The sequence below is a fragment of the Penicillium digitatum genome, chromosome 2, assembly GCF_016767815.1.
Source record: "Penicillium digitatum chromosome 2, complete sequence".
Lineage (NCBI taxonomy): Eukaryota > Fungi > Ascomycota > Eurotiomycetes > Eurotiales > Aspergillaceae > Penicillium > Penicillium digitatum.
This window is the reverse complement of record NC_089385.1, coordinates 2,517,823-2,543,170: the sequence shown is the minus strand read 5'-3', so window position 1 is coordinate 2,543,170 and position 25,348 is coordinate 2,517,823. Positions and strand designations below refer to the sequence as shown.

General features: G+C 50.8%; 7 protein-coding genes across 7 annotated transcripts; 4 read left to right on the top strand and 3 right to left on the bottom strand.

Annotated features, from left to right (window-relative positions):
* Positions 1 to 67: 67 nt before the first annotated feature.
* Positions 68 to 2,454, top strand: Pdw03_6943 (Na+/H+ exchanger; the record flags this gene model as incomplete). Its single annotated transcript, XM_014678908.2, has 4 exons — positions 68 to 110; positions 196 to 225; positions 325 to 474; positions 572 to 2,454. 4 exons carry the CDS (start codon positions 68 to 70, stop codon positions 2,452 to 2,454), a joined length of 2,106 nt encoding a protein of 701 aa, XP_014534394.2.
* A 4,129-nt stretch (positions 2,455 to 6,583) lies between these two features.
* Pdw03_6942 (Amino acid/polyamine transporter I) lies at positions 6,584 to 8,211 on the top strand (the record flags this gene model as incomplete). Its single annotated transcript, XM_066101500.1, has 6 exons — positions 6,584 to 6,586; positions 6,640 to 6,787; positions 6,848 to 7,380; positions 7,449 to 7,535; positions 7,608 to 8,001; positions 8,057 to 8,211. 6 exons carry the CDS (start codon positions 6,584 to 6,586, stop codon positions 8,209 to 8,211), a joined length of 1,320 nt encoding a protein of 439 aa, XP_065956583.1.
* A 323-nt stretch (positions 8,212 to 8,534) lies between these two features.
* Pdw03_6941 (Alcohol dehydrogenase I) lies at positions 8,535 to 9,727 on the bottom strand (the record flags this gene model as incomplete). The annotated part of the gene is made up of 3 exons (XM_014678911.1): positions 8,535 to 8,581; positions 8,643 to 8,997; positions 9,068 to 9,727. 3 exons carry the CDS (start codon positions 9,725 to 9,727, stop codon positions 8,535 to 8,537), a joined length of 1,062 nt encoding a protein of 353 aa, XP_014534397.1.
* Positions 9,728 to 11,856: 2,129 nt separating this feature from the next.
* On the top strand, positions 11,857 to 17,038 carry Pdw03_6940 (SNF2 family helicase/ATPase (Ino80), putative; the record flags this gene model as incomplete). Its single annotated transcript, XM_014678912.1, has 4 exons — positions 11,857 to 12,399; positions 12,460 to 12,942; positions 13,002 to 16,788; positions 16,845 to 17,038. 4 exons carry the CDS (start codon positions 11,857 to 11,859, stop codon positions 17,036 to 17,038), a joined length of 5,007 nt encoding a protein of 1,668 aa, XP_014534398.1.
* A 1,311-nt stretch (positions 17,039 to 18,349) lies between these two features.
* Positions 18,350 to 18,843, bottom strand: Pdw03_6939 (uncharacterized protein; the record flags this gene model as incomplete). Its single annotated transcript, XM_066101499.1, has 3 exons — positions 18,350 to 18,378; positions 18,441 to 18,735; positions 18,823 to 18,843. 3 exons carry the CDS (start codon positions 18,841 to 18,843, stop codon positions 18,350 to 18,352), a joined length of 345 nt encoding a protein of 114 aa, XP_065956582.1.
* Positions 18,844 to 19,930: 1,087 nt separating this feature from the next.
* On the top strand, positions 19,931 to 21,918 carry Pdw03_6938 (5-aminolevulinic acid synthase HemA; the record flags this gene model as incomplete). Its single annotated transcript, XM_014678913.1, has 2 exons — positions 19,931 to 20,270; positions 20,324 to 21,918. 2 exons carry the CDS (start codon positions 19,931 to 19,933, stop codon positions 21,916 to 21,918), a joined length of 1,935 nt encoding a protein of 644 aa, XP_014534399.1.
* An 806-nt stretch (positions 21,919 to 22,724) lies between these two features.
* On the bottom strand, positions 22,725 to 24,333 carry Pdw03_6937 (RNA polymerase I associated factor, A49-like; the record flags this gene model as incomplete). Its single annotated transcript, XM_066101498.1, has 3 exons — positions 22,725 to 23,753; positions 23,811 to 24,133; positions 24,195 to 24,333. The coding sequence occupies 3 exons, from the start codon at positions 24,331 to 24,333 to the stop codon at positions 22,725 to 22,727; spliced, it is 1,491 nt and encodes a 496-aa protein (XP_065956581.1).
* Positions 24,334 to 25,348: the final 1,015 nt, after the last annotated feature.

The following is a 25,348-nucleotide window of genomic DNA, read 5'->3' as shown; positions in this document are numbered from 1 at the left end:
TTCACTGTGGGAGTGAACTGCCAGCCATCCGCCCTGGCCCTTCATACTTCCTAAGGCGTGAGCCGCGATGGCTAGCCAATTTATGAACGATGGCCTACACGCCCTGCTTCGTATGTCCCTCTGAGCGGTGGTCTTGAACACTGCGCTTGGATTTCTCGTTTGGATTGCTGGCTAACATATCTATCTTTGTCATAGGGAGGGCCTCTGAAGACTCCGATCCCGATGGTACGCGTGCCTGAACTTCACCCCCTCATCCCTTCTACCTCGTCATGTCGGCGTATAGCGCTTTCAGCTCGGAGATTTAACTAGTATGGCGAATTGCAGATTCCACCGAGGCAGGGTCCAAGGAGATCACAACTTCTTGGGCATTGTTTATCATGATCATGTTGTTGATGTTCGCGCTCTTCACGAGCTACATCCTTCAGCAGAGGAAGATACAAGCCGTCCATGAGACAGTTCTATCAATTTTTGCAGGTAGGCAACATCTGATAGCGGCGGAGGCACGACCTCGAAAGTCACAAAGCTTCGTGGGGTCTGCGCAAATTGGCATGGACGTGCTAACGGTCGCCAGGGATGTTCGTTGGACTGCTCATTCGTTTCACAGACTCCACCCTCCAAGACAGCGTCGCCTTCGACTATCAATTCTTCTTCAATCTCCTCCTTCCTCCGATTATACTCGCCTCTGGTTATGAGCTCCACCAGGCGAATTTCTTTCGACATATCGGCACGATTCTCACGTTCGCGTTCGCCGGTACCTTTATATCCGCAATCGTGCTCGGTCTTGTGCTGTACCTGTGGACACGGATTCCACTGAGTGGGCTGAATATCTCTTTCGTCGAAGCTATTTCGGTTGGCGCAACTCTCTCCGCCACGGATCCGGTCACTATCCTAGCTATTTTCAACCTCTATAAGGTCGAACCGAAGCTTTATACTATCATTTTTGGCGAGTCGATCCTGAACGATGCCATTGCCATCGTACTTTTCGAGACAGCACAGCGGTATCATGAGACCGGCGCGGCTGGCTCTCTATCCTTCCTGAATTTATTCGAGGCTGTGGGACTCTTTTTGCTCGTCTTCTTTGGTAGCATGGTCGTCGGAATGCTGGTTGGAATCGCTACCGCGCTGGGTCTCAAATACACTCTTGTGCGGCGCTTGCCCAAGATCGAGAGCTGCTTGATCATTTTGGTTGCATATGCCAGCTACTTCTTCTCCAATGGCGTACATCTATCCGGCATCGTCTCGCTCTTGTTTTGTGGTATTACCCTGAAGCACTATGCTTACTATAACATGTCGCGTCGCACGCAGTTGACTACCAAGTACCTGTTCCAAGTGATGGCTCAACTTTCAGAGAACTTCATCTTTATTTACCTCGGCCTTGACCTCTTCGTGGAGCCTAACCTCCAGTTCAACCCCCTGTTCATCATGATGGCGGTGTTTGGTATCTGTCTTTCTCGCTATCTCGCGGTATTCCCGCTTTCCAAGGCTATCAATTGGTTCATTCGGTATCGGGCACGCCGGCGTGGCGTTGAAGTTCCCGACGAGCTGCCATTCGCTTATCAAGCGATGCTCTTCTGGGCTGGACTACGTGGTGCCGTCGGTGTTGCGTTAGCAGCTGGTCTATCAGGAGTCAACGCCCCTGCACTTCGTGCAACAGTACTTGTTGTCGTCGTGCTAACCGTCATCATCTTCGGAGGAACCACAGCACGCATGTTGGAGATTCTGGGCATTCGAACCGGTGTGGTCGAAGAGCTCGACTCGGACGATGAATTTGACACCGAGGTGACCCATGGCGGCACCTACTACAAACGCTCTGACACGAGCCTGGGATATATTCCGCGACGCGCCGACTCGGCGATCCCCTTGGATGGCGTCACTGCCACTCCACGCGCTCAACCCGGGGAGCGAGCACATAGCTACTCCAGCGGCAACAGTCGCCGCCCAAGCCCACCCTATACCCACACAAGAATGTACTCCGCCGCGTACAACAACAAAGATCAGTCCTGGCGCGACCGCCAATCCACCGCGACGTTACTTAACAGCGCAGCTGGGCCGAGCGCCGGCGAGGGCAGCGACGACGAGTTCGGTCTCCCACCCTCAGGCCCCGTTCACTCCAACGATCCCACTCACCCAGACGATTTTGATCTCGATATCGAAGGCATATCAGATGACGATCTCCCACCGGCTGCAGGTGGAGCCTCGCGTCTCCGCCGATCCGCCTCCCAACCCCCTCAACCTTCGTCGGGCCTACCTACAAATGCCGCAGCATCGACCAGCGTCTCGCCCACTCACCAGCCAGCTGGTATGTCTGCACGGGACGCAGTGCGGGGTCTATTTTCGGGAGGTGCTTCGGGCGACCATGCGGCTTGGTTCCGCCAGCTCGATGAGGACTACATCAAACCCACACTTTTGCTAGATCAGTCGAATCATAAGGGACCTGGGCCTGGTGCGGTTTAAGTTGACGATACTTAGGATGTAATCACTCTTTTTTTTTAAAAAAAAAATCTGAGTGTATATTTAGCCTTGTTTGAATCTGCATTCATATTGATATTTTGCTTTTTTTATTTCGTATTTCGCCCACAAACTCTGCTTATGTGAGCTTGTAAAATCTGAGCTCCAACCCTTATAGAAGCGAACAAGATATTCTCAAGTAGGAAGTTCACATCTCCTGTTAAAGTGATATCAAAATGAGTCTCTCCGCACTTTGGCGTTTCCAGTTATCCCACAAGCTTTGGGATATCTCACCTCGTTAAAGAGAAAGACAGTCAAAGCTCCCGGAGATATAGTAAGACGTCTAAAACGAAACAATGACACCCATGTCTCCGTCCAAGGCGATTCAACAGACGTAACCCCCTCCAAGATAAGCAAAGGCTTCGCCCTACACCCCGTGCATACCTATCTCTTCCTGTCTTATCGGCCACTCGGATCAGCGACAGCTATCTGCGCAGAGCAGGCCAAGCCTCGAATTATGTGCGGCGCTATGCTTGTTTGGGGCATACTTACGCCAATGTCCATCTTATCAGTCATCTGATCCCTATATCAGCTTCGGTTATGCATTCGTGTAGATAGGACTCCTGGGACTTTCTTACCTAGTCTCCCGCCGCTTTAATAACGATGTTCTACAGGGGTAGATGTCAGCACGGGCTCATGCCCAGTGATCTTCCGCTATACCGGATAGCTACCTGGGTGAAAGTGAGTCGCGGAAATTGAGGTTCTCAAAGCGCATATACACTGGATTCCAGGCCGCGCTCTATAGCTTTCCCTTCTCGTTTAGTGCTCATTCCCTAACATGTAGTCGCCAGAAATAAGCCTAAGCGAAGCAATCTACTCCATGTAGAACTAGATCACCAACTTTCCTGACTACTAATTTCAGTGGTAGGCCGGAAATCATGCCTTTTATGCACATGAAGTGCCAACTGAGTGATCTACCCTCTAAACATGATCTTCCTAAGCGGCCTGGTCATGCCGTCTGCAGCCATATCTGTGCGCAGTGTTTCAGTTGAATGCACTCTTTTTGTTCAAAAATATTGGCAGGTAATATGTGGGAGGGGTCAGGACTTGTTTCAGCTAAATTAGCAACGTAGGGTCCCTCCGGAAATGCTCTTGAAATCGAAGAAAGAGTGTTAAAATATGCTATTAGGTCTCAGATAGAGGAACGTATCTTTTTCCTCGTTAGCTCCATGTCCGTTAATATCCAATTTGAAGAAGATTCAGGAGACACCGGCGGCATAAAGATGATTGGTTCATCGTTTGTTAGTTGAGTTTTAGAATTGAAGGTGTTCACACTTATCTTCAACCTTATTTTTGCAAGAACACACTTTGTATAAGCTAGATACCTATATATGCATGCTGCGAGGCTTTTATGTCCACAATGTCGATCAACTTGTACTCCCAAATCTCGGTAGACCCCCGCAAAGCCCATAAATGGGCCCAAAGCCCAGCCCATTTACGGGTTGGATTGGGTTGGGCTTTGGGCTTTGTGGGCTTTATGGAGGTCTTTTCCCGGGCATAACCAGCTTGAATTGGCAAGTGGGATTTGACTACGAACATCTGTCAGGAGCACTGCCCACTTATCTCCCACGTTATGCAAATTTTACATATAGAATAAAAAGATCTGTGCAGTCGCCACCGAAAATGACAGCCCCTGGCGTCAGAAACGGCCGCCTTTCCACCCGCAACTTCCACCAGCAGGGCCACCGCTCGACCACCTCATCAATCTTGCTCACTACTATTCTGCACCTGCCAAGCCCTGGTAGTCATCAACCTGGTTAGATCCTCATGCTGGACTGTCGAAACCGATGGTACAATATATATATTTAAAAAGAGGATAGAATACCCGGAAAAATCTATAGACTGCTATAATAGTGCGGCCTACGGGGTCTGGTGCTAGGCTTACAGGTATGAAGGGCCACAAAATGGATTTGCATGTCTCCTGTTTCACTTGATTTTACTGTACGGCCTGATCATAGGTACGTAAATTGGATATTACGTTAGTTGGCGTTATCCCCATAGATTGGAATAGAGCGGATTTTGTCATTTTCGTTAGAGAATTTAGAGTATCTCTTATACCTATCCTATCTATTGGTCGTCCTAAACGTGGTTACAACCATAGAGTTCTGTCAAAATGCATAAACTTAATATCTTCAAATAACCATATCTCACTCCCCTATAAGGTATCGCTTAGCAATTTAGTTAATGTTAGTACTAGATTAACCAATTTATCCAGTCAAAAGATTTGTAAACTTTGATTTTCAGATAGTGATACGGGATCAGGGTTTCAAGTTAGGATGATACTTGACTTTCCTTTTAACTCTCGGTGGCTTCCCGTCGCCCAAAAAAACAAAAGACCTAAAAAAAATCTTACTTAAAAACGTCTGTCAGTTTAACCCAGTACGGAGTATTTTTCTAAGATTCCGAAAAAAAAATTCTAGACTAATAGATTAAGACTGTATTATCAAGCTAAAACTTTTGACTCATTCTGTACAAGTTTACATCTTAAGATTTACAAATTAAGAAAGCTTTAAAATCAAAGAATTTATAAAAATAAGAAAGTAACATACGAATTGTCTAGTCTTTTCATTATAGAAAAAGACCTTAAACTAATTACTAGATCAATATTAATAGGAGGACTAAGTTTAGATATAAGGAGCGATCTTAGGATGAAAAGATTGGCTTGTGAAAATGTTACGAAGGTCTTGGCTTGGATTCTGACCTGTACCTGACGGCCAAGGATGCGGAGCCTTACATCCAGAATCCTGAACGTTCCGACTCGACTGTCCCTAGAGACACTCCGCGCAGGTGAAATGATGCCACCTGGCGCGTCCTGAAAGCATCCCTCAATATTCCTGGACCATCCTACGTGTGCGCCTACGCGACCGGCTCTCTCTCACCTCCAGTTTCCTTCTCCTCCTCGTAGCCCTCCTTTTGACTCCCCCATGACCGAATTCCAGTTCATTCCTAAGGCTGCAACCAACCCTACACAGGCGGCCGCGACGGGCAGCCAGAAGCAGCTTCAACTATATTTCGAGGAGCAACCCGAGAAGAAGGTCATTCAACCTTGAATCAATTCTTTGGCGGACCGTGGTAAATCTACCCAAGAGGCACTCTGTCGAACCTAAGCTTTGGCGTGCTGGGTTCTACCCAGCGATCAAAAAGCAGCAAGGGATAAACCCCAAAGGAGACAGAAGAACGTTTCGAGAGTACACGATGTACGATCTGCCTACAAGGCACTTCCCCGCTCTGCCAGCCGTTACTAATCCAAATTGATCTTCCTTGAAAAGAGAGATATGCAAGATTGTGTGTGGTCGGATTGGCTACAGATAGATCGAGCTATTTTGTATCTACTATCAGAGAAGGAATTAACTGTCTATACTTAGACCTTGAGCACATGGCACAGATAGGCACTTACTGCACCTCCTATCTGCCTCTTGCATCGTTCGTTAGAGGACTAGCGTCCATCGGAAATGATTCGAGAGCCAAAAAAATCTTTCTCTGCCCTCCCGCGGTCTTCATTTAAGACCATTAGGTGTCGCGCGTTCGAATGAGCTGACCATTCGGGATTTGACCCACTAATTCCCTCTACACGCATGACACACGTACTATAACCATGGATGATATCTTAGAGAAAGTGGCAATCAAGACGAGCAAGAGGCGTCAATCAACAGCCACGGGTCATGACTTGCAACCCCAGGCTGGAGATACCGAGCTGCTAGGTCTGTATATCGTGCGGCTCGCTGGCAGACCTTGTGCAACCATATGAGATCGTCACTGACCGATCAAACAGCGACACTCGGGTACAAGCAGGAATTACGACGCCATTATTCGACCCTCCAGATCTTTGCTGTCGCTTTTAGTATCATGGGGCTTTTGCCTTCCATTGCATCCACGTTATCGTTTTCAATGCCCGCTGGTCCTGTGGGAATGGTTTGGGTAACATTGTGCAGGCTGAAATGATTGGAAATGTGACTGACAGAATGGATAGGGTATGTAACTATGTTTTCAGGGGGAAAACTCTTGCAACTGTTGACAGGTTCCTTGGACAGGATGGTTGGTTGCAAGTTGTTTTATTTTCATCGTGAGCTTGGCCATGGTATGCTGCAATCAATCTTCCATCTTAAACATGACAGAACTGATGGCCATCAGGCCGATATTGCATCCGCAATGCCCACAGCAGGCGGCCTCTACTTCTGGACACATTACTTCGCATCTGAGAAATGGAAGAACCCGCTGAGTTTCCTCGTCGGATATAGCAATACCATCGGTTTGATCGGCGGCATCTGCTCTATTGACTGCAAGCCAACCCATTTCCAAACACCAAACTAACCTCCCTAACTAATACTTCTCTCATCAGATGGATTCGCTAGCATGCTCCTCTCCGTAATCTCCCTCGCCCGCGACGGAAATTGGTCCGCAACACGCCCCGTCATCTACGGCACATACGCAGCAACAGTCTTCGCTCACGGCTTCATCGCCATCTTCTTCGCCCGAATGATGCCCAGAATCCAATCCGCCTGTATCTTTCTCAACATCACTCTCGTGATAGCAACCGTCATCGCTCTTCCCCTTGGCAAAGCAAAGAACAGTCCGCCAGTCAACCCGGGCTCGTATGTCTTCGGTGATATGGAGAACCTCACTACCTGGCCCACTGGCTGGGCATTTATCATGGCGTGGCTATCGCCGATCTGGACGATTGGCGCGTTTGATTCTTGCGTGCATATGAGCGAGGAGGCGACACATGCTGCGCGCGCTGTACCGTTGGGGATTATCTCGTCTGCTGGACTCTGTGGTCTGCTTGGGTTTGTTTCGCTGGCGGTTATTGCGTCTGCGATGGATAGGAATATGGAGGGGATCTTGAACTCCAAATTCGGACAGCCCATGACTCAGGTTTGTGTTGGTCATGCTTTTTCTGTTTACACGTTGGAGCCCATTTTTCTAATGTGGATTCTCTATAGATCTACTACGACGCCCTTGGCAAAAATGGTGCCATGGGATTCATGGTCGTGGTGATGATCGTCCAATTCTTCATGGGACTGAGCATTGTAAGGCTCCGTCTCACCACCTACCAACTTTATCCAAATCCCAGAACCCATCCAATAACTCTTCCCTCGTAGGTCCTAGCCGCCTCGCGCCAAAGCTGGGCCTTCTCCCGCGACGGCGCCCTCCCCCTATCCTCCTTCTTCCGCAAAGTAAGCCAGCGCAAACTCATACGCTACCAGCCAGTCCGCATGGTGTGCGGCATAGTCGCCGCATCGGTACTGATCGGCCTCCTCTGTCTGATCGACGAAGCTGCCTCCAGCGCCCTCTTTTCGCTTGCCGTAGCCGGCAACGATCTCGCCTGGCTCACACCTATCCTGGCGCGTCTGCTCTGGGGAGGTGATAGATTTATTCCTGGTGAGTTTTATACGGGGAAGCATTTGAGTAAGCCCATTGGGTGGGTTTCTGTCATCTATATGACGTTTGTTATTGTTCTTACGATGATACCTACTGAGGGGCCGAATCCGTCGCGTGAGTTTGACCTATGCTATTTACTATTACGGGCGCTCTTGCTGACTTGGTGAAGCCCAAACAATGAATTATACGGCTGTTATTAATGGGAGTCTTTGGCTTGGGGCGGTGATTTATTATTATGTTCATGCTAGGAAGACGTATAGGGGACCTCAGACTACTGTTAGTCCTGAGGATGAGGGAAAAACTTTGGAGCAGGATTCTAAATAGTCGGGAAGAAATTGTGTAGACCTTGACCCTTTCATTTTGTTGGTGGGACATTGGGACTGGTATGCTCTCTGTTGTTCATGTCGATAGATCAAGTTCTTATGCTTGTGCCCACTGACTACCCGATCAGCTAGGGAGACACTGGAGATTTGAATTTTCAAACTTTCGTATTGTTCTCTCAATTATGACTAATTCACCCTAACACCAGGGCTAAAAAGGAAAAAAAAAAATCCTCGCTATGGATATCACTTCGTTTCATCTTCGTTTCTCAAAAGCAATCTCTCCCCCAAGTCTCGATCAGACTCTATGCATAGACGATGATTCATCTATTCAGGGACCTCGAGGACGTAGCGGCCAGCGATCTTGCCTTGCTCTGTGTTGCATGTATTAGCCTTGGGTCAATCTCCAGTGATCAGGGAAATCTCCCAACTTACTCATGAGCTCAAAGACCTCAGGTAGCTCCTTCAGAGGAACAGTCTTGAAAGGAGCGTTGATCAAGCCACGCGCAAAGAATTCAACGGCCTCCTCGCCATCCTGGCGGTTACCGACGTAGCTGCCCTTGATGTTGATCATCCTGACCACGGTTTCGAAAACAGGGGCCTTGAGGAATGCATTGGCGGGAAGGCCAATGGCGACAATGGTACCACGCGAGCGAGCGTATTCGACAGCTTGCTGGAAAGGCTTCTCAGCGACAGCAAGCAAGAGCACGGCGTGGGCACCTAGGCCACCGGGGGTGGCAGCCTTGACATCTGCAATGACGTCGGTAGACTTGGTGAAGTCGACGTAGGTCTGGACACCGGATTAGTAAGGCCGCCAACAGGAAATCGAAAACCAAACCAAACCGACAAGAAACACATACCTCTGCTCCCAGCTGTAGACACATGGCTTTCTTCTCCTCGCCACCATCAATAGCAATCACACGCAAGCCCATTGCTTTAGCATACTGCTGTCCAAGCGAGCCAAGACCACCACCAGCACCAACAATCGCAACCGTCTGACCAGGACGCACACCGGACTCCTTGAGAGCCTTGTAGACAGTGATACCAGCGCACAGGATAGGCGAAATCGTGTCAAGTGGGATGTCCTTGGACAACTTCAATACATGCGCCGCCTTACCAATTGCGTACTGCTGGAAGGTGCCGTCAACCGTGTATCCGGACAGCTGGGCATCGGGACACAACGGCTCATCGGAGGTTTTGCAGTACTCGCATGAGAGACAGGAGCCGTTCAACCATTTGATGCCGGCGTGATCGCCGACTTCAATTCCCTTGACGAGAGAGCCCGTTGCGACAACGACACCGGCGCCTTCGTGGCCACCGACTAGGTTCTTCTTCACGGGCATGGGCCAGTCGCCGTTCATGGCGTGGAGGTCGGTGTGGCAGACACCGGTGTACCTGATCTTCACGAGGACTTCATCGGGGCCAGGCTTAGGGACGGGAATTTGCTTGTACACGGGGGATGCGCCGGGTTGTTCGATGACTTGGGCCCACTGGGTCTCGGGGATCGTAAAGGACGACATGTTGTAGATTTAAGAGTAAGAAATAATCAGCGGGTGCAGGTCAAAAAAAGAATGACCAGTGTTTTGGGATGTGATCAAAAAGATAATGTAACACGGAGAGTTATGTTCTACGATTGAGAGACCCTGTCTTCTTATATGTTGTAGTAGCTAAGCGGATTGCCTGATCAGAACAGTGGCCTCTTTCAAACATCAGGGAATCCAGCCGAGATTCCGTGCGGGTAAGTTTTAGGATCTCCGGTGTAATTCCTGTCAATAACCTTTAGAATCGTCGTAGATATTACCGATATACTAGTTCAGTACCATGAGTATCCACTTCAACTTCCTTATGCGGTATATAGCACTAAAACACAATATGCAGACCCCGGCTATTTTGACCTTTGTTTCATTGGGCTGAACCGAATTCTAGTCTCTATTACTACATCATCGCCGATCAAACAGAGGGTAAAAATAAAAAAAAAAACAAAAAAACAATTCCCTTGATGGCTATCAGGTCATTGGTCTTTCTAAAAATCCAACGGGTCCTTCGGTAACAGAATAGTCGAAACCATTGGAAACGGAAGACCAAGATAACAGGAGATCCGGTGATTGTACCATTCCAAGTCGACGTCATCAACATCAGGCCACGCGAGTGATTGAGAGATATTTTGGTTTTGCTTCACCGGTGAATGCTATCGTCGTTAGTTTGTTAATTCACAGATTTAAACACAAGGGGGAAATTTCTACGGAGTACAAATAGTACAAAGGGATCTCCTAGCCATGCGGGTTTTTCCCGTTCGTTAGGGGAACGTCATGCACGATTGATCGGAGATCGGTTTGAGCTAAGGCTATGCATTATCCAGAGCTTTTGAGATTGATTCTCCCAAGGTTGATGCTATATCGATCTGCACTCAAGGTCTAAAATAGGTTGAATTCTTATTGGAGGGTTGAGGTTATAAGCATAGATGGTGCTTAGAGAGTCATCGAGGGAGGAGACCTCATCCAAGCGATTCTACCCGATTGGAAAAATTCTAGTGATATTGTTATAGGTAGGAGATCCCACCTACCAGTTCACCTAAGCTCTGAAAATCTGGTTGACAGGGATCGAATGATAATCATCCATCTGTACGGAGTACTCCGTAGTTGAATTCAATATCTGCAAATGTTAAAATGTTAAACTGGTCTCTACAGAAAAGGTGAACAGGTCGATGTCACGAAAAACTCGGCCAGATTTCAAGTCAAATCGGACGGGAAGCGAGAACACGAAAGAGCTCTCTTTCTTTCGACAAAAAAAAAAACCCTACGAACTCGAAATTTTGGACAACATTACTCCGTAGACAGTATTTCATTTGGAGTGTTTTGTTTTCCCCCCCTCCCAAACCAAAAAAAAAAAAACAATCGCACGTTGATGGGGGTGCCTCATGACCTCTGTGATCCACGACGTGGGTGTATGGTGTATGGACTCTTAAGGGAGATCGGAGCACCACCTTGGATTGATCGCCCCAGCCAGAAAATGTAAAGGATAGAGAACATGAAATCATTCAAGACAGTTCATCTAGAAGATAAAAATGAATTCTTTACATTGTAAACAACTTGGTCGGATCTAACCCCCGGGATGCCGGAGATGAAATACCCCAGACAAGGAAGAGAGATTCATGAGAAATGCCCAATCTCGTCAACCATTTTTTTTCTTCCCTTTTTGCCTTTGACGAATTTGTATTTCCCGTCCATTTCAACTTTCAACTTCAGTTTATTTCTTCTCCCCAGATCTCCCCTTCTCATCCTGATCCCCATCGCCCCTGCATCAGCTCGCCTAGGCCCGCGCATTCTCTTTCTTGGGCTCCACGGAAACTTCCCTTCTGCATCTTCCCACCACAAACGAATTCATCTTCCCCATCAGGTATTTAGCTCTTGCTTGCTTCCTTCATCTCTCTCATTCATCTTTCTTCGCTCCGAAACAGAGAACCTGAAACCAACTGACGCCGCGTCACTAGACGGAACCCCCTTGACAGGTGTCTCTGAGCCGGGAATCTTGGACTCTGTTTCCTCAATTCTTTCCCCCCCCCCCCCCCCCCCCCCCCCCCCAAGATTCTAGCGCGACCCGAGTGACCAACCTTCGACGCGCTCGACCGTAACCGGGGACCGCGGCCATCATGACGGGCCCTCCGCCATTCAATGCCCAGTCCCCGACTCAGCAGCAGCGGTATCCGGCCTACACCTCTCCAAATAAAAATCATCAGTATTACCCAAGCAGTGAGCAACCGCAACCGCAACCGCAACCGCAACCGCCGCAGCAATATCACCAGCATCCTCCGCAGACCCCACCGGCATTTGGTCCATCCCCCGTCGCGCGAAGCCCACACTTTTCACACGCGTCCCCGATGCCATCTACATTGCCGCCACCCTTGAATGGGAGTGCGCCACCTCACCCGTCTCATCCAGAGCCCTCGCAGTACCAGGGCCATTCGGCTGGTTCTCAGCTACCGCTTCCGCGCCCTTACTCCAGCTCCGTGATCACAGGCAACGGTGCCTCGCCGTACGGCCCTGCGACACCCCATGGTCATCCGCCCAGCCGCCCAGAACATTCGCAATCTCCTACTATGGAGTCTGAATCCCCGTATCGGATGCGAGGTAATGGTGCGGGTTATGGACCATCGATGGTGCGGGAGCCGAGACCGGCCTCGCCGCAGGAAGCGGTAGGCGTGACCTGGACCCCTCAACAGACTAAGATTGACTGACTCATCCTGGCATCACAGAAGCCCGCCCGAGCCGCAGACCCCATGTCTTTCGCCAGTATTCTTTCAGGCCCGTCGGACGATCAGCCTGCGAGAAAACCATCGCCTCTCCCGGCCCCCATCTCCGTCCACACACCGCATGCACCCCCCATCTTTACACACCGGCACCTAGATCACAGCTCGACGCCCGCAGCTATCCATCACCGACACGAGCACGGATTAGACTTTGAGAAACGCATCGATGCCCCGAGAGCACCACAGACCACCAATGGGTTCGGGAAGCCCGATGCGGAACACCCTGCGCCCGTTGCGCGTGCACCGCTTCGGAAACCCTTACCGCCCGGTGTGGACCTGGAGCAGGTCAACCGGGCGGTGGCCGAGATCGATCACGCCGAAAAGAGCGATGTAGAAGATCCTAGCTTCGACGCGGAACAGGACCGGTATCGGGAGAAAGGTTACAAACGGTCGGTGGAAAGCAGCCGTGCAGAGGAAGTGCGACGAAAGGTAGGTTGTCGAAAGGTCCTTGGATGTCCAGCCAATCGCTCATATTAACATCTGCTCAGCGTCGCCGCAACGAGTTCCTCATCGATCTAGGTCGATCATTCGAAAGACAAGCCATTCTTGGCACTGAAAGATTCCGAGTGCTCAACGAGGGTGCTGTCATGGCCGAAGTTCAACAGAAGGAGATTCAGGATGAGAAGGAACGGAAGAAGGACATGCAACGCAAGCGCCGTCGCGAGAACACTGTGCGCCAAGAGATGCAAAAGAAGCTGGAGGCTGAGCGCAAGGCAAGCAAGGCCCAGGAACCCGGAGAAAGAGCCAAGTTCCTGCGCGAAGCCGAGCGGGCGCAGAAGAAAATCCGCACCACCAAGCGCGCTCTGGAGGGCGGTGATGGCCAGGATGAGCTCGGCGAGGTCACCCCGCTTGCTCCCAACCTCGAAGGTGGAACGACAAGTCAATTCCATATCGGCCGTTCCTCGCCCAGCCGACGCAGGTCAGGCCGCGCCGGTCCTGTCACTCGTCCTAAGAAGTCCAAGGAGCAGAAGCAGGCCGAGAAGGATCTCGCCGAGGCTGCTTGGAATGCTGGGTTGGATGACGACCTGTATCTCACCCCAAGTGCAAGAAAGGATGCTCGACGTTCAAAGGAGGGCACCCCCATGTCGCAGCTACACTACGACAGCAAGGGCTACAACCAGATCTACGAGCAGATTTGGCGCGACATCGCACGCAAGGACATTCCAAAGGTCTACCGCATCAAGACCACATCTCTCTCCACCCGCCAGGAGAATTTGCGTAAGACGGCTCAGCTAGCCAGCAAGCAGTCCCGCAAGTGGCAAGAGCGCACGAACAAGAGCACCAAGGATACCCAAGCTCGTGCCAAGCGGACGATGCGTGAAATGATGTCTTTCTGGAAGCGCAACGAGCGCGAGGAACGCGACTTGCGCCGTGTGGCTGAGAAGCAGGAGCTGGAATCAGCCAAGAAGGCCGAGGCGGACCGCGAAGCCAACCGACAGAAGCGCAAGCTCAACTTCCTTATCTCACAAACAGAACTGTACTCTCACTTCATCGGGCGCAAGATCAAGACCGACGAAGCTCAAGGAGACGGCGCTGTTGCTGCTACCGGGGAGACTGTTCAACCAGGCGAGCCAAACGCCCACACAATCAATCTTCCAGACAGTGTGGCCAACCCCAACGCCAAGACCACTGCATTCGAGGATCTTGACTTCGATGCGGAAGATGAAACCGTGCTGCAACAGGCTGCCATGGTTAACGCGCAGAACGCGGTGAAAGAAGCCCAGGACCGGGCCCGTGCCTTCAACACCCAAGGAGAGGGTAACAATATGGCCGCATTCGACGACGGAGAGATGAACTTCCAGAACCCGACCAGTCTGGGGGACATTGAGATTTCACAGCCGACTATGTTGAATGCCCAGCTCAAAGAGTACCAGCTTAAAGGTCTCAACTGGCTTGTCAACTTGTACGAGCAGGGCATCAACGGTATCCTAGCAGATGAGATGGGTCTGGGTAAAACCATCCAGTCCATTTCTGTGATGGCTTACTTGGCTGAGGTGCACAACATCTGGGGTCCTTTCTTGGTCATCGCGCCAGCATCCACCTTGCACAACTGGCAACAGGAGATCACGAGGTTCGTTCCGAACATCAAGGTGCTTCCCTACTGGGGTAATGCGAAGGATCGCAAGATTCTGCGAAAGTTTTGGGATCGCAAGCACATCACCTATAACCGTGACTCGGAATTCCACGTTCTAGTCACCTCGTACCAGCTTGTCGTTCTTGACGCACAGTACTTCCAGAAGGTGAAGTGGCAATATATGATTCTTGACGAAGCTCAAGCCATCAAGTCCTCTTCAAGTTCGCGATGGAAGAATCTGCTTGGATTCAGCTGCCGCAATCGTCTTCTGTTGACGGGTACGCCGATTCAAAACAACATGCAAGAGCTGTGGGCCCTGCTTCATTTTATTATGCCAACTCTGTTCGACTCCCACGACGAGTTCAGCGAGTGGTTCTCCAAGGACATCGAGTCGCACGCTCAGAGTAACACCAAGCTCAATGAGGATCAGCTCAAGCGTCTTCACATGATCTTGAAACCTTTCATGTTGCGACGGGTTAAGAAGAACGTCCAGCAAGAACTCGGAGACAAGGTGGAGAAGGACATCTTCTGCGACTTGACATACCGCCAACGTGCCTTGTACTCCAATCTGCGCAACCGTGTTAGCATCATCGATCTTATCGAAAAGGCTACCACCGGGGACGACACTGACAGCAGCACACTGATGAACTTGGTCATGCAATTCCGCAAAGTCTGTAACCACCCCGATCTCTTTGAACGCGCTGAAACAAAATCTCCCTTCTCCGCTGCGTACTTTGCGGAAACTGCATCCTTCGTTCGTGAAGGAAACTTTGTCGATGTTCGGTATTCGACCCAGAACTTGATTGAATACGAGTTGCCACGCCTGTTGTGCAGCTCTACAGGACGACTTGATCTTCCTGGTTCCGACAATCCTCGCGTGGGCTTCCAAACCAAGTACCTCTCCCAGCTGATGAACGTCTGGACTCCAGAAAATATTCAGAAGAGCGCACGTGACGATGGCGCGTTCTCTTTCTTGCGTTTTATCGACACTTCGGCCGGAGAAGCAAGCGAGATGGCACGACTTGGCGTCTACGAGCGCGCAGAGCGTCGTCGCAGCAAGTCAAATAGGCTTTCTGCCTTGAACGTCATCTACGACGAGAGTGACGATTCAAAGAACTCTGTGCTCTGCCATTCGATGTTGAACATCGTCGATCGTAATGATTGCCAGGCTGTGCGAGAGCTTGCCGTTGAGGGCCGAATGAAGGAACTCATGACTGTTGCACGCTCATCCTTCGAAGATCAAGGCCTTCACCTAATTGAGCCTTGCGCTGGCCCTAAAGCTTCAGCACCCCCCATCACCATGTCCTCTTCCGGCCAACAAGCATCACGTGAATCCCACCACGCCTTATTCAATCCCTCCGTTCGGCAAGCACTGTCAGGACATTGCAGCAGGCAACTGGAGGAGCAAATCCTCGCCAAGAAGCTCGACCCTGCGCCTTACTCTCACGCTCCTATGCTGCCGCCACCGGTCTCACTCAAGGGCCGCTACAGCCACATCGAGGTACCATCGATGCGTCGTTTCGTGACAGATTCAGGCAAACTGGCGAAATTGGACCAGCTGCTGCGGGAGCTCAAGCCCGGTGGCCACCGAGTGCTCCTCTACTTCCAGATGACACGTATGATCGATCTGATGGAAGAGTACTTGACATACCGGAACTTCAAGTACTGCCGACTGGACGGCAGTACCAAATTGGAAGATCGCCGTGACACTGTCGCAGATTTCCAGTCCAACCCGGAGATCTTCGTCTTCTTGCTGTCGACCCGTGCCGGTGGTCTTGGTATCAATCTGACGGCAGCCGACACTGTCATCTTCTATGACTCCGATTGGAACCCTACTATCGATTCCCAGGCCATGGATCGTGCCCATCGTTTGGGCCAAACTCGCCAGGTCACTGTCTACCGTCTCATCACCCGCGGCACCATCGAAGAACGCATCCGCAAGCGTGCCTTGCAGAAGGAGGAGGTGCAGCGTGTTGTCATCACTGGTGGTGCTTCTGGCGGTGTCGATTTCAACACCCGTGCTCGCGAGAACCGCACCAAGGACATTGCCCTGTGGCTTGCCGACGACGACGAGGCCGAACTCATCGAGCAAAAGGAGAAGGAGGCCATCGAGCGCGGCGAGACCCTTGGTGCTAAGGGCGGGAAGAAGGCCGCCCAGAAACGCAAGCGGGATCTTACACTCGATGACATGTATCATGAAGGTGAGAACATTCTCTTCCACTACTGTGATTGACATCCATACTAATCGATTACACAGGCGAGGGTAACTTTGACGACGCCAGCGCCAAACCTTCAGGGGCTGCTACGCCTGCCGAGGAGCCTGCCGAGGTACCTTCAGCAACGCCTGCAAAGCGCGGGCGCGGCCGTGGTCCTGGCAAAGGCACGTCGAAACGCGCGAAGACCACGAAAGAGCGACTCCGTCTGATCGACGGCGACGGCGGCCTTGATTAATCCAATGACTTGATGCAATACGGCACGGCGTTTAACGTTTAAATCTTCTTCCCTTTCTTCTCAGTTTTCTTTTGTCTGGATTGGTTATTCCCATGCCGCCCTTGTCCTCCACCCTTCCTCTTTCCCTTTTCTTCCTATCTTCTCCAATGGCAGATACATTTGAACTGCTCTGTATTATCATGCAAAACCTTGACTTTGTTCTGGAGCGGCGATGTGGGCCCAGTATGGACATTGCCCAAAGTCTGGTAGATGAGGGTGGTTGATGCAATGATGAACAGATATTTTCTTTCCCCCTCTACGATAGACCTGATCATGGCTTTGGCTTGCGGATCATGGGTGGTTGTGATTTGTTTCTTTCCCCCCCCCCCCCTCCATCCTCCATTGTTCTCTTTCCCTTGCCCTTTTTTCTATTTCTGGCTTTCTGACTCGCTTGTATGTTCAATGTTTCAAAAATGGCGCTTGTGTTTTAGTTTGGTAATGAGTGTCAATGTATTGGTTTGGTGGACTCTTATACTCTTGGGGTTTGACTTGTCATTGAAATCGTAACATCCGATGTAGAGAGAGGTACGGTGTGCCTCTAGGTTTCGAACTGATGATTTTAGGGGTTACAGAGGCTGTTGAATAGCGCTTGCACTTAGCTTGCCGGTCTTATCTGCCTACCCTTGGAGCCCATATATCTGTCCAAATCTCTGAAGGAGGCCATGCATGGTAGTCTGCAATCTTGTGCGAGCTCCCTTTTCTCTCACCCCTGAGATACCAGTTATTTTAGACTCCACCTCCGAGCCTCACTACTTCCTCAAATCACATAATGCACACTCCACAGAATAGAAACAGTAATATTGAAATACCAAATCAAAATTTCTCGTTGCTGTATTTCTGACTATGTCTATCAACCTATCAACCTAGCTTCAGTCGTAGCCCACTCTCGCCTCGCAAAGAGTGGTAGTGGAACGACATCTTGATCTGTACTTGATTCGCAGTGTCTGGCGACTAGGTACTCTGAGGTGGTAAGGGGGGGGGGGGAAGACATAATTAGGATTTGATTGGCCCTTCCACAGAGCTTTCTCCTTGTGTCGCTGAGCCAGTCAGGGAATTAGACATCCCATGCCCCGACGGACGACGCCGGCAGTGGGCAAGAAATGAGTGGCCGACTAGTACTCATTCTTGACTTGGCCTGCTTGTCCTGAGGACATGGAGGGATCGATGGCGATGGGTTTTAATTGTATTTACACTGCTTCATGAACTGCCGAGTTTATCATTCCTTGCTTCTGCCTAGGGTTGTGGTTGACGGCGTCGTCTGCGTGGGACCAGTTACTGAGAACCGGGATCCTTATCGCGGTCTACGTAGATGAATCAGTGGGGAATAAAAGACTTTTTGAAGGTGGGAGACTAGCTGACGAACTCATGCACCCTTCAGTGTCTGTTCTCAGGACACCATCCCGGCAATGCTGAATGCTTGTTCTTCCATGCATCTTGGTTTGATAGAGAAATCTCCGAGGCGTTTTTGTGACATACTCGAGCGACTGACCACCAACCAAAGATGTCTGAGTTGAGTGGACAGAGATTAGATCGATGGTGTCACAACATAATCGCTCGGCATGCTCATAGGACCAACAAATCTTCATGTGGATGGCCAAATAGTGACAAAGAACATGTGAGTAGGGTCCCAAAGGTAGGGGAGAGGGCTTGAGCCCCTTCTGTGAGATTATACATGTTAGCAAGAAAGAAAGAAGGGATAGAGGTGGTGGTATGCATAGTAGTGTAGAAAGGGGCCGTTAAATCACCATGTAGAATTTCCTTTGCATCTTGGACCTTCCAATCTTCTCCAGATACCCTGTAACGATCTGAAGCCCTGGGTGCCAACCCTAAAGGGTTAGGCCATGCTAGCACCTTTGTAACGGTTAGTTATGTCCTGCCTGTGACAACGGGTACTTCTGTGAGATGAAGCAATAGTCATAGATGACTGAGCTCGGAGTGAGAGAAGAGTGAATGGGGTCGTGGGTGAACTCACCGATGAACGTTATGATCTGGCGAGCGAATGCTGATATTGACGGTAAGTTTAGAAGAGAGTAATATCTCAATCCACTCGAATAGCCCGAACATACACACCACTTGAAGCTTATTCTCGACGCCTTGGATTAAAATAATTTTTTTTGCCGAGAATTGCTGACAGGCTGCCAAGGTAGACTAATGCCGTGAATGATAGTACACATACTCCGTACTCCATAGTCAAATCCCGTTCAAATCGAAGGATTCTCAGAGCAAATGGCGTCTGAACGCGGTCCCCGGGGCCGAGATTTAGGGTTATGTTTCGGATATTTCAATTGTGCCTTACATAAGCAGGGTTTGACCGGAGCCTGGGTACAGGCGGGTGTGTTTAAAGCGGGCAGAAATTTCAACAGACAAGGCGGGACAGGGGAGAAAGCCAATGAAATGGTAGAGATCACGTGGGCGGCAGACCCGAAACCCACTTTCGGAAGAAAGGACTGTGAGATCGTGGGGGACTAGCCCTAATTAGGAAGTAACGTTGGGGCTATCAACTATAGAACATTGGATGGCATGATCTAAACAAACAGATCCGGCCAATTTCATCCATACCGAAGTTTTCAAAACAGTGGGGATGGTTTTAACGGGGTTTGACTGTAACACTCACACCAAAAGTGGCAAAGCCCGCGGAAGTGAGGCACATTGGGAAAGAACATCCGTACCTCGGGATTTGGCCGGGTGGGCCAATCAAAGGCCTTTGTATGTAAGCCCTTGGGATCAGTCAGCAGCCCCCAAATGATTTTCCCTTTGGTTCCGCCGGTTTTCGAGATGTTAACTTGTTCAATCTCCTGAATTCACGGGGATTTTTTGTCTTTTTCTTCTTACTACCTTTGCCTCAATTCAACCATGGAGGCTCTTTTGCAGCAGTCTCGCACTATGTGCCCTTTCCTCAAGCGCACATCCCCCACCACCCTCCGCACTCTTTCAACCGCGACTCGGCCCAGCGCTAGCCCGGGAGGCGGAACCATGTCGAACCTTCAGGTTCTGGGTCGCCGCTGCCCAGTCATGAGCAAGGCTCTAGCTGTGCAAAGTGCCCGTCTCAATGGCACCAAGCGCTTCACCTCGCGCGCCGGCGGTGCGACTGGAGTCCCGCCTATGCGGGTTCCGACTGGCAAGCGGGCGTTGCACACCACTGGTGGTCATCCCGCCAGTCTTGCCTCTGGAGGATACGAGAAGAACGAGCGAGGTAAATAGAATCTCCGAAGCCTGGGATTTGAACAATTTCTAATCTGACTACAGAAAACCCTAACTTGGCCAGTCCGCTCCGCTCGTCCCCCACCGCCGCCGGTACTGCGGTGCGCGGCCCCCGCCCAGAAGCCCCAACCAACGCCAAGTTCAACTACGATGACTTTTACAACGTGGAATTGGAGAAGAAGCACAAGGACAAATCCTACCGCTACTTCAACAACATTAACCGTCTCGCCAAAGAGTTCCCTCGTGCCCACACTGCCTCTACCGAGGAGCGTGTGACTGTCTGGTGCTCAAACGACTATCTCGGCATGGGTCGTAACCAGCAGGTCTTGGACTCCATGCACCAGACTCTGGACACCTATGGAGCCGGTGCAGGTGGTACTCGCAACATCTCGGGCCATAATAAGCATGCTGTCGCCCTGGAGGAAACGCTTGCCAAATTGCATGGCAAGGAGGCCGCATTGGTCTTTAGCTCCTGCTACGTGGCTAATGATGCGACTCTGGCCACACTAGGTAGTAAGATGCCCGATTGTGTCATTCTATCGGACAGTCTCAACCATGCCTCGATGATTCAGGGTATTCGCCACTCTGGCGCGAGGAAGATGGTCTTCAAACACAACGATCTGGAAGATCTTGAAGCCAAATTGGCCTCATTGCCACTTAGTACCCCCAAGATTATTGCCTTTGAATCCGTCTACAGTATGTGTGGATCAATTGCGCCCATTGAAAAGATCTGTGATCTCTCCGACAAATATGGTGCCATCACTTTCCTGGATGAGGTCCATGCCGTAGGAATGTACGGGCCACACGGAGCTGGAGTTGCTGAGCATCTCGATTACGATGTGTACGCATCGCAGGATACAGCTTCCCCTCAAAGCACCAAGGGCACAATCCAGGACCGAATTGATATCATCACCGGTACCTTGGGCAAGGCCTACGGCTGTGTCGGTGGATATATTGCAGGCTCGGCAGCCATGGTAGACACCATCCGCTCCCTGGCTCCCGGTTTCATCTTCACCACTTCACTCCCACCAGCAACCATGGCTGGTGCCGATGCTGCCATCCAGTATCAGTCCCAGCAACCCCGGGACCGAGTCCTCCAACACCTCCACACCCGTGCAGTCAAGACTGCCCTCAGTGATTTGGATATCCCCGTCATTCCCAACCCCTCCCACATCGTCCCCCTCCTGGTCGGTGATGCCGAGTTGGCCAAGCAGGCTTCCGACAAACTTCTTAATGAGCACGGAATTTACGTGCAGGCCATCAACTACCCCACCGTTCCCCGCGGCGAGGAGCGTCTGCGCATCACCCCAACCCCAGGCCACGTGAAGCCCCTGCGCGAGCACCTCGTGCAGGCCGTCCAGGCCGTTTGGAACGACTTGGGCCTCAAGCGCACCAGCGATTGGAAGAGCCAGGGCGGTTTCGTCGGCGTTGGCGTTGAAGGCGCCGAGGCCGCCAACCTGCCCATCTGGGAGGATGCCCAGCTGGGCCTGCAGGCTGGTGAGACCATTGAAAGCGCTGTTGCTCGTGAACTCAACGACGCAGCTTCCCAAGCCGCCGCGCTTCCCGTGAAGGCTGCTACCCCTCTGACCGAGAAGGCTTACTCGGGAATGAACTCTGCCCCCTTCAGTGTGGTTGCCTAGAGCAGACGAGTCCTGTCGATTATGCTTCTCGGGTTCTGGGGGTAATTCTAGTCGCGTTATTCCCGTCCATTCATTTACCATAATCTCATGTTGTGCGGACATAAACATATGCATCCGTCTTAAATCATACCATCCCACACCATTTATGTCATTTCACCCTGTCTGCTTTTGATTAAATGATGTAGTCAACTTCGGGCTTGGATTTGCCGTTAATTGTGCTATTGTCTGTTGATGTGTGCCATTGATTTGGTTTGAAAGACAAAGAGCAATGTCCGATATACTCCTTGTAATTACATTGATATAGTGTCATTTATCGTGCTCAAGTGCACCAGGTTGGAATGAACAGATTCGAAGTGACATTACATCGCATCCAGGCTTTGGCCTTTCAGAGTATGGACGTGTTTAGAAGGTTGTCAGTGAAAATAACCTGTCATGGACAGGGCTTTTGAATATTAATATTTGGGGGGTTGACTTGTAAGTCAACCTCGACTTCAGTTGCAAAGAAGCCACTTCAAGTGGTAGGCGCATTGAGATTGCTACTACCTAAGAATTTGATTAAAAAAGGAAGATACAAACTGGGCAAGAAACACAATGATTAAGCTGGTAGACAACACACAAGTTGGAAGTGACTTTCCAACATTAGGGCAATTTGGAACCATCAAGAGAGCCCGAGTCTACTCAAAAATCATTATAGAAACGACCAGATAAATTCTTTTGGCTATGTAACAATGTCTCATTGATGTAGAAACAGGTAAAAGTAACAATTTTGAAATGCAGTTCCAAGGAGGCCTAACAACTTAACCCCCCTACTTCCGACCACCACGGCTAACCTTCGGGAACTCAACGGGCACACGCAAGCGAGCAACACGACGGGCATGCGCCTCTGCACGCCCACCCTTGATATTCCACTTCGCGAACTCCGTCTCACGAGGCTTATCAATCCGACAACCAAGCTCACGGAAGTACTGGTGAATGGTATTCGGGTCAAGACGTAGATCATCACGCAGATCGGAAGGATCCGTCGCAAGCTCGTTGGGCGCATTGCCACCAAGCGAGCTGGATCCACCATCGCGAGCCGGCTGGGGCGGAATGTGTAGCGAGAGCGCACAGATGGTAGTTTGCAGGAGGGTGAAGTCGTTCTTGGAGACGTAGCCGCCACTGGGTGCGAAGCGACGACGCACGGCATCGACAACAGACTCCGGAAGCAGATCGGAGGCAGTCTCGGCAGCAGCGCCGGGCTTGGGCTTCACAACGGCGGAGCCTGTAGTGTTCGATAGGATGCGGCGGAGGTCATCGCGGGGCGGGAGACGCTTGCTGCCTGGGCCGCCGCCCTTGGCGTTTGCGCCTGCATTTTTGAGGCAGCGTCCGAATTCGATGAGCAGCTGGATGAAGCGGAGGACTTGGAGGTGGGTGGTGTTGTCTGAGTTGACGACTGCGGCGACGCGGTTCGAGACGTAGCGCGAGACGGTTGTCACGCCGAGACCGGCTTCCACTTGAGATTTCCACTCGTCCACGCCGTTTAATTGGCTGAGGGTTGAGTGACTGCCTGGGACGAGGGTTTCAATTGTGTAAACGTCGGAGGGGTGCGAGACGGCGAGGTTCGGGGTTGGGAGGGGCTTCGCGGCTTGCACTTCGGCTTGCATGGCGAGAGCCTTGGCGAGACCGGAGGCTGTGTTTGCAGGCAGCGAGGAGATGAGGGCTGCACCGGCTTGGGGAACGGCGCCGGCGGGGGCGTTGGAGAGCTGGGCGTTCTCGGCCATGGATTGCACGGCCTTGCGGGATTGTTTGGTTCCGAAGGTGTTGGTTAGGGCGGTACGTTGGGCGCGCATGTTGTTCTGGTGCTGTTTGTTAGTTGGATGCTGGTGTATGGAACTGCAGGTGGGAGAAGATACCATTTCTTCGTCTGAGTCTTCCTCGGGCTTGCGGCTTCTAACTGCTCCTCGCAGTGTCGCTCGTCGCACCTCCACGACCTTCCATGTCTTGCGCTCCGGGTCAATAACTGCGACATAGTGCTTCACTTGGGAGTCAGTATCATCTCCCGTGCCTTCACGACCGACGAAATCCAACTTGGCGTGGTCTGAGGACTGCAGCAGCATCTCTGAAGAGACAATGCCCGGATTCCGAGTCGATGCCGCAGACTTGGAAACATTGGCGCGGCTTTTGATATATGGGTTCCAGCGGAGGGATTTCGAACTTTGGATACCGGGAGTGTCGGCTATAACGCAAAAATTTGATTAAAGATAGCTCAAAGTCTGGATAAAAAGCCTTCAACCCACCAATTACTGGTGCCAACTCGCTCTTATCTTCAATAACGCTGGCGGCCAGCGGGGGCAGCTGGTGCAGTGCAGGCTTTTTATTAGGACGGTCATTGTCCGCTGAGCGCTTGCGCTTGTGTTCTGCTTTGTTGGACGGCATTATGGCGTGAAAGACGAGAGACAAAAGATCGTAGCTCTCAAGAATCGGCTTCAGCGCGGTGAAATAAAAATGTCTGGACTTGTCTGGCAGAAAATTTTACGAGCGGAGACCAGACAGGCGGTGAGTGTACGGCTTGCCACACAAAAGGTACAGAAAACGTCACGCTGATCCTAATGAGAATATTCAAAGACCCGCGAACAATTGAAGCAACTCTGTAGTCGGCGTACTTCAGAATCTAAAGCTTTACATTTACAGTGGACTAAATTTGTTGCACTCATCAAGTCATAGATTCATCTGCAGTAGCTAAACCAAGACCTCCGAGTTATTCCATGGATTTTTGATAAACTCCCGGAAGAAACCTCTCCACAACTTTTGACCAGCCCGAAGGAAGGCCGTAAAGATAATGAGAATTGACCAGTCACCCCAATGCCGCGCTCAAAGACCGATGATTGCATCGGCCCTCCAACATCCACCTGAACACAAGAGCCCCTCCGAGTAGTGACCATGCAAGACATCAGACCGTAGACGTGAATGAATCCGAGGTGTTGGAAAGTGGGTAGACTGTTGTTGTAACAGCGGATCCGTCATTTCGATCTGTGATTTCTTCTGAGAATGGGTCTGAAATCGGTCCATACAGGTAACTCGTTGGATTGAGAGGCGTGTCACGAAGAAACGAAAGTCGCATCGTCGCGTCGTCAATTGTCGCGTTCAGCGTTCAAACATGAGCTCCGGCAAGGAGAGCTGAGATGGAGGGGGCGAGTAGTTTATTTGCTGATTCAGGAGTTAGCATTCAAGTTCGCAGATTATAAGCCCAATAGCCTTTCGCAAGACCATTTCCGCGCAATAGAAGTGACTTACGATCTGGCACGCATCTTTCTGCGCTTGCGCTTGAGACGGCGAGTGCGCTTCTTTCTCCACTTAGCTCTCATCTTCAAACTGATGACTGGGTTAGTGCGTTGTTCTCGAGAATATCGCAAGCTCCAGGAGCATTACTTACGATTTCGAGGATGAAACA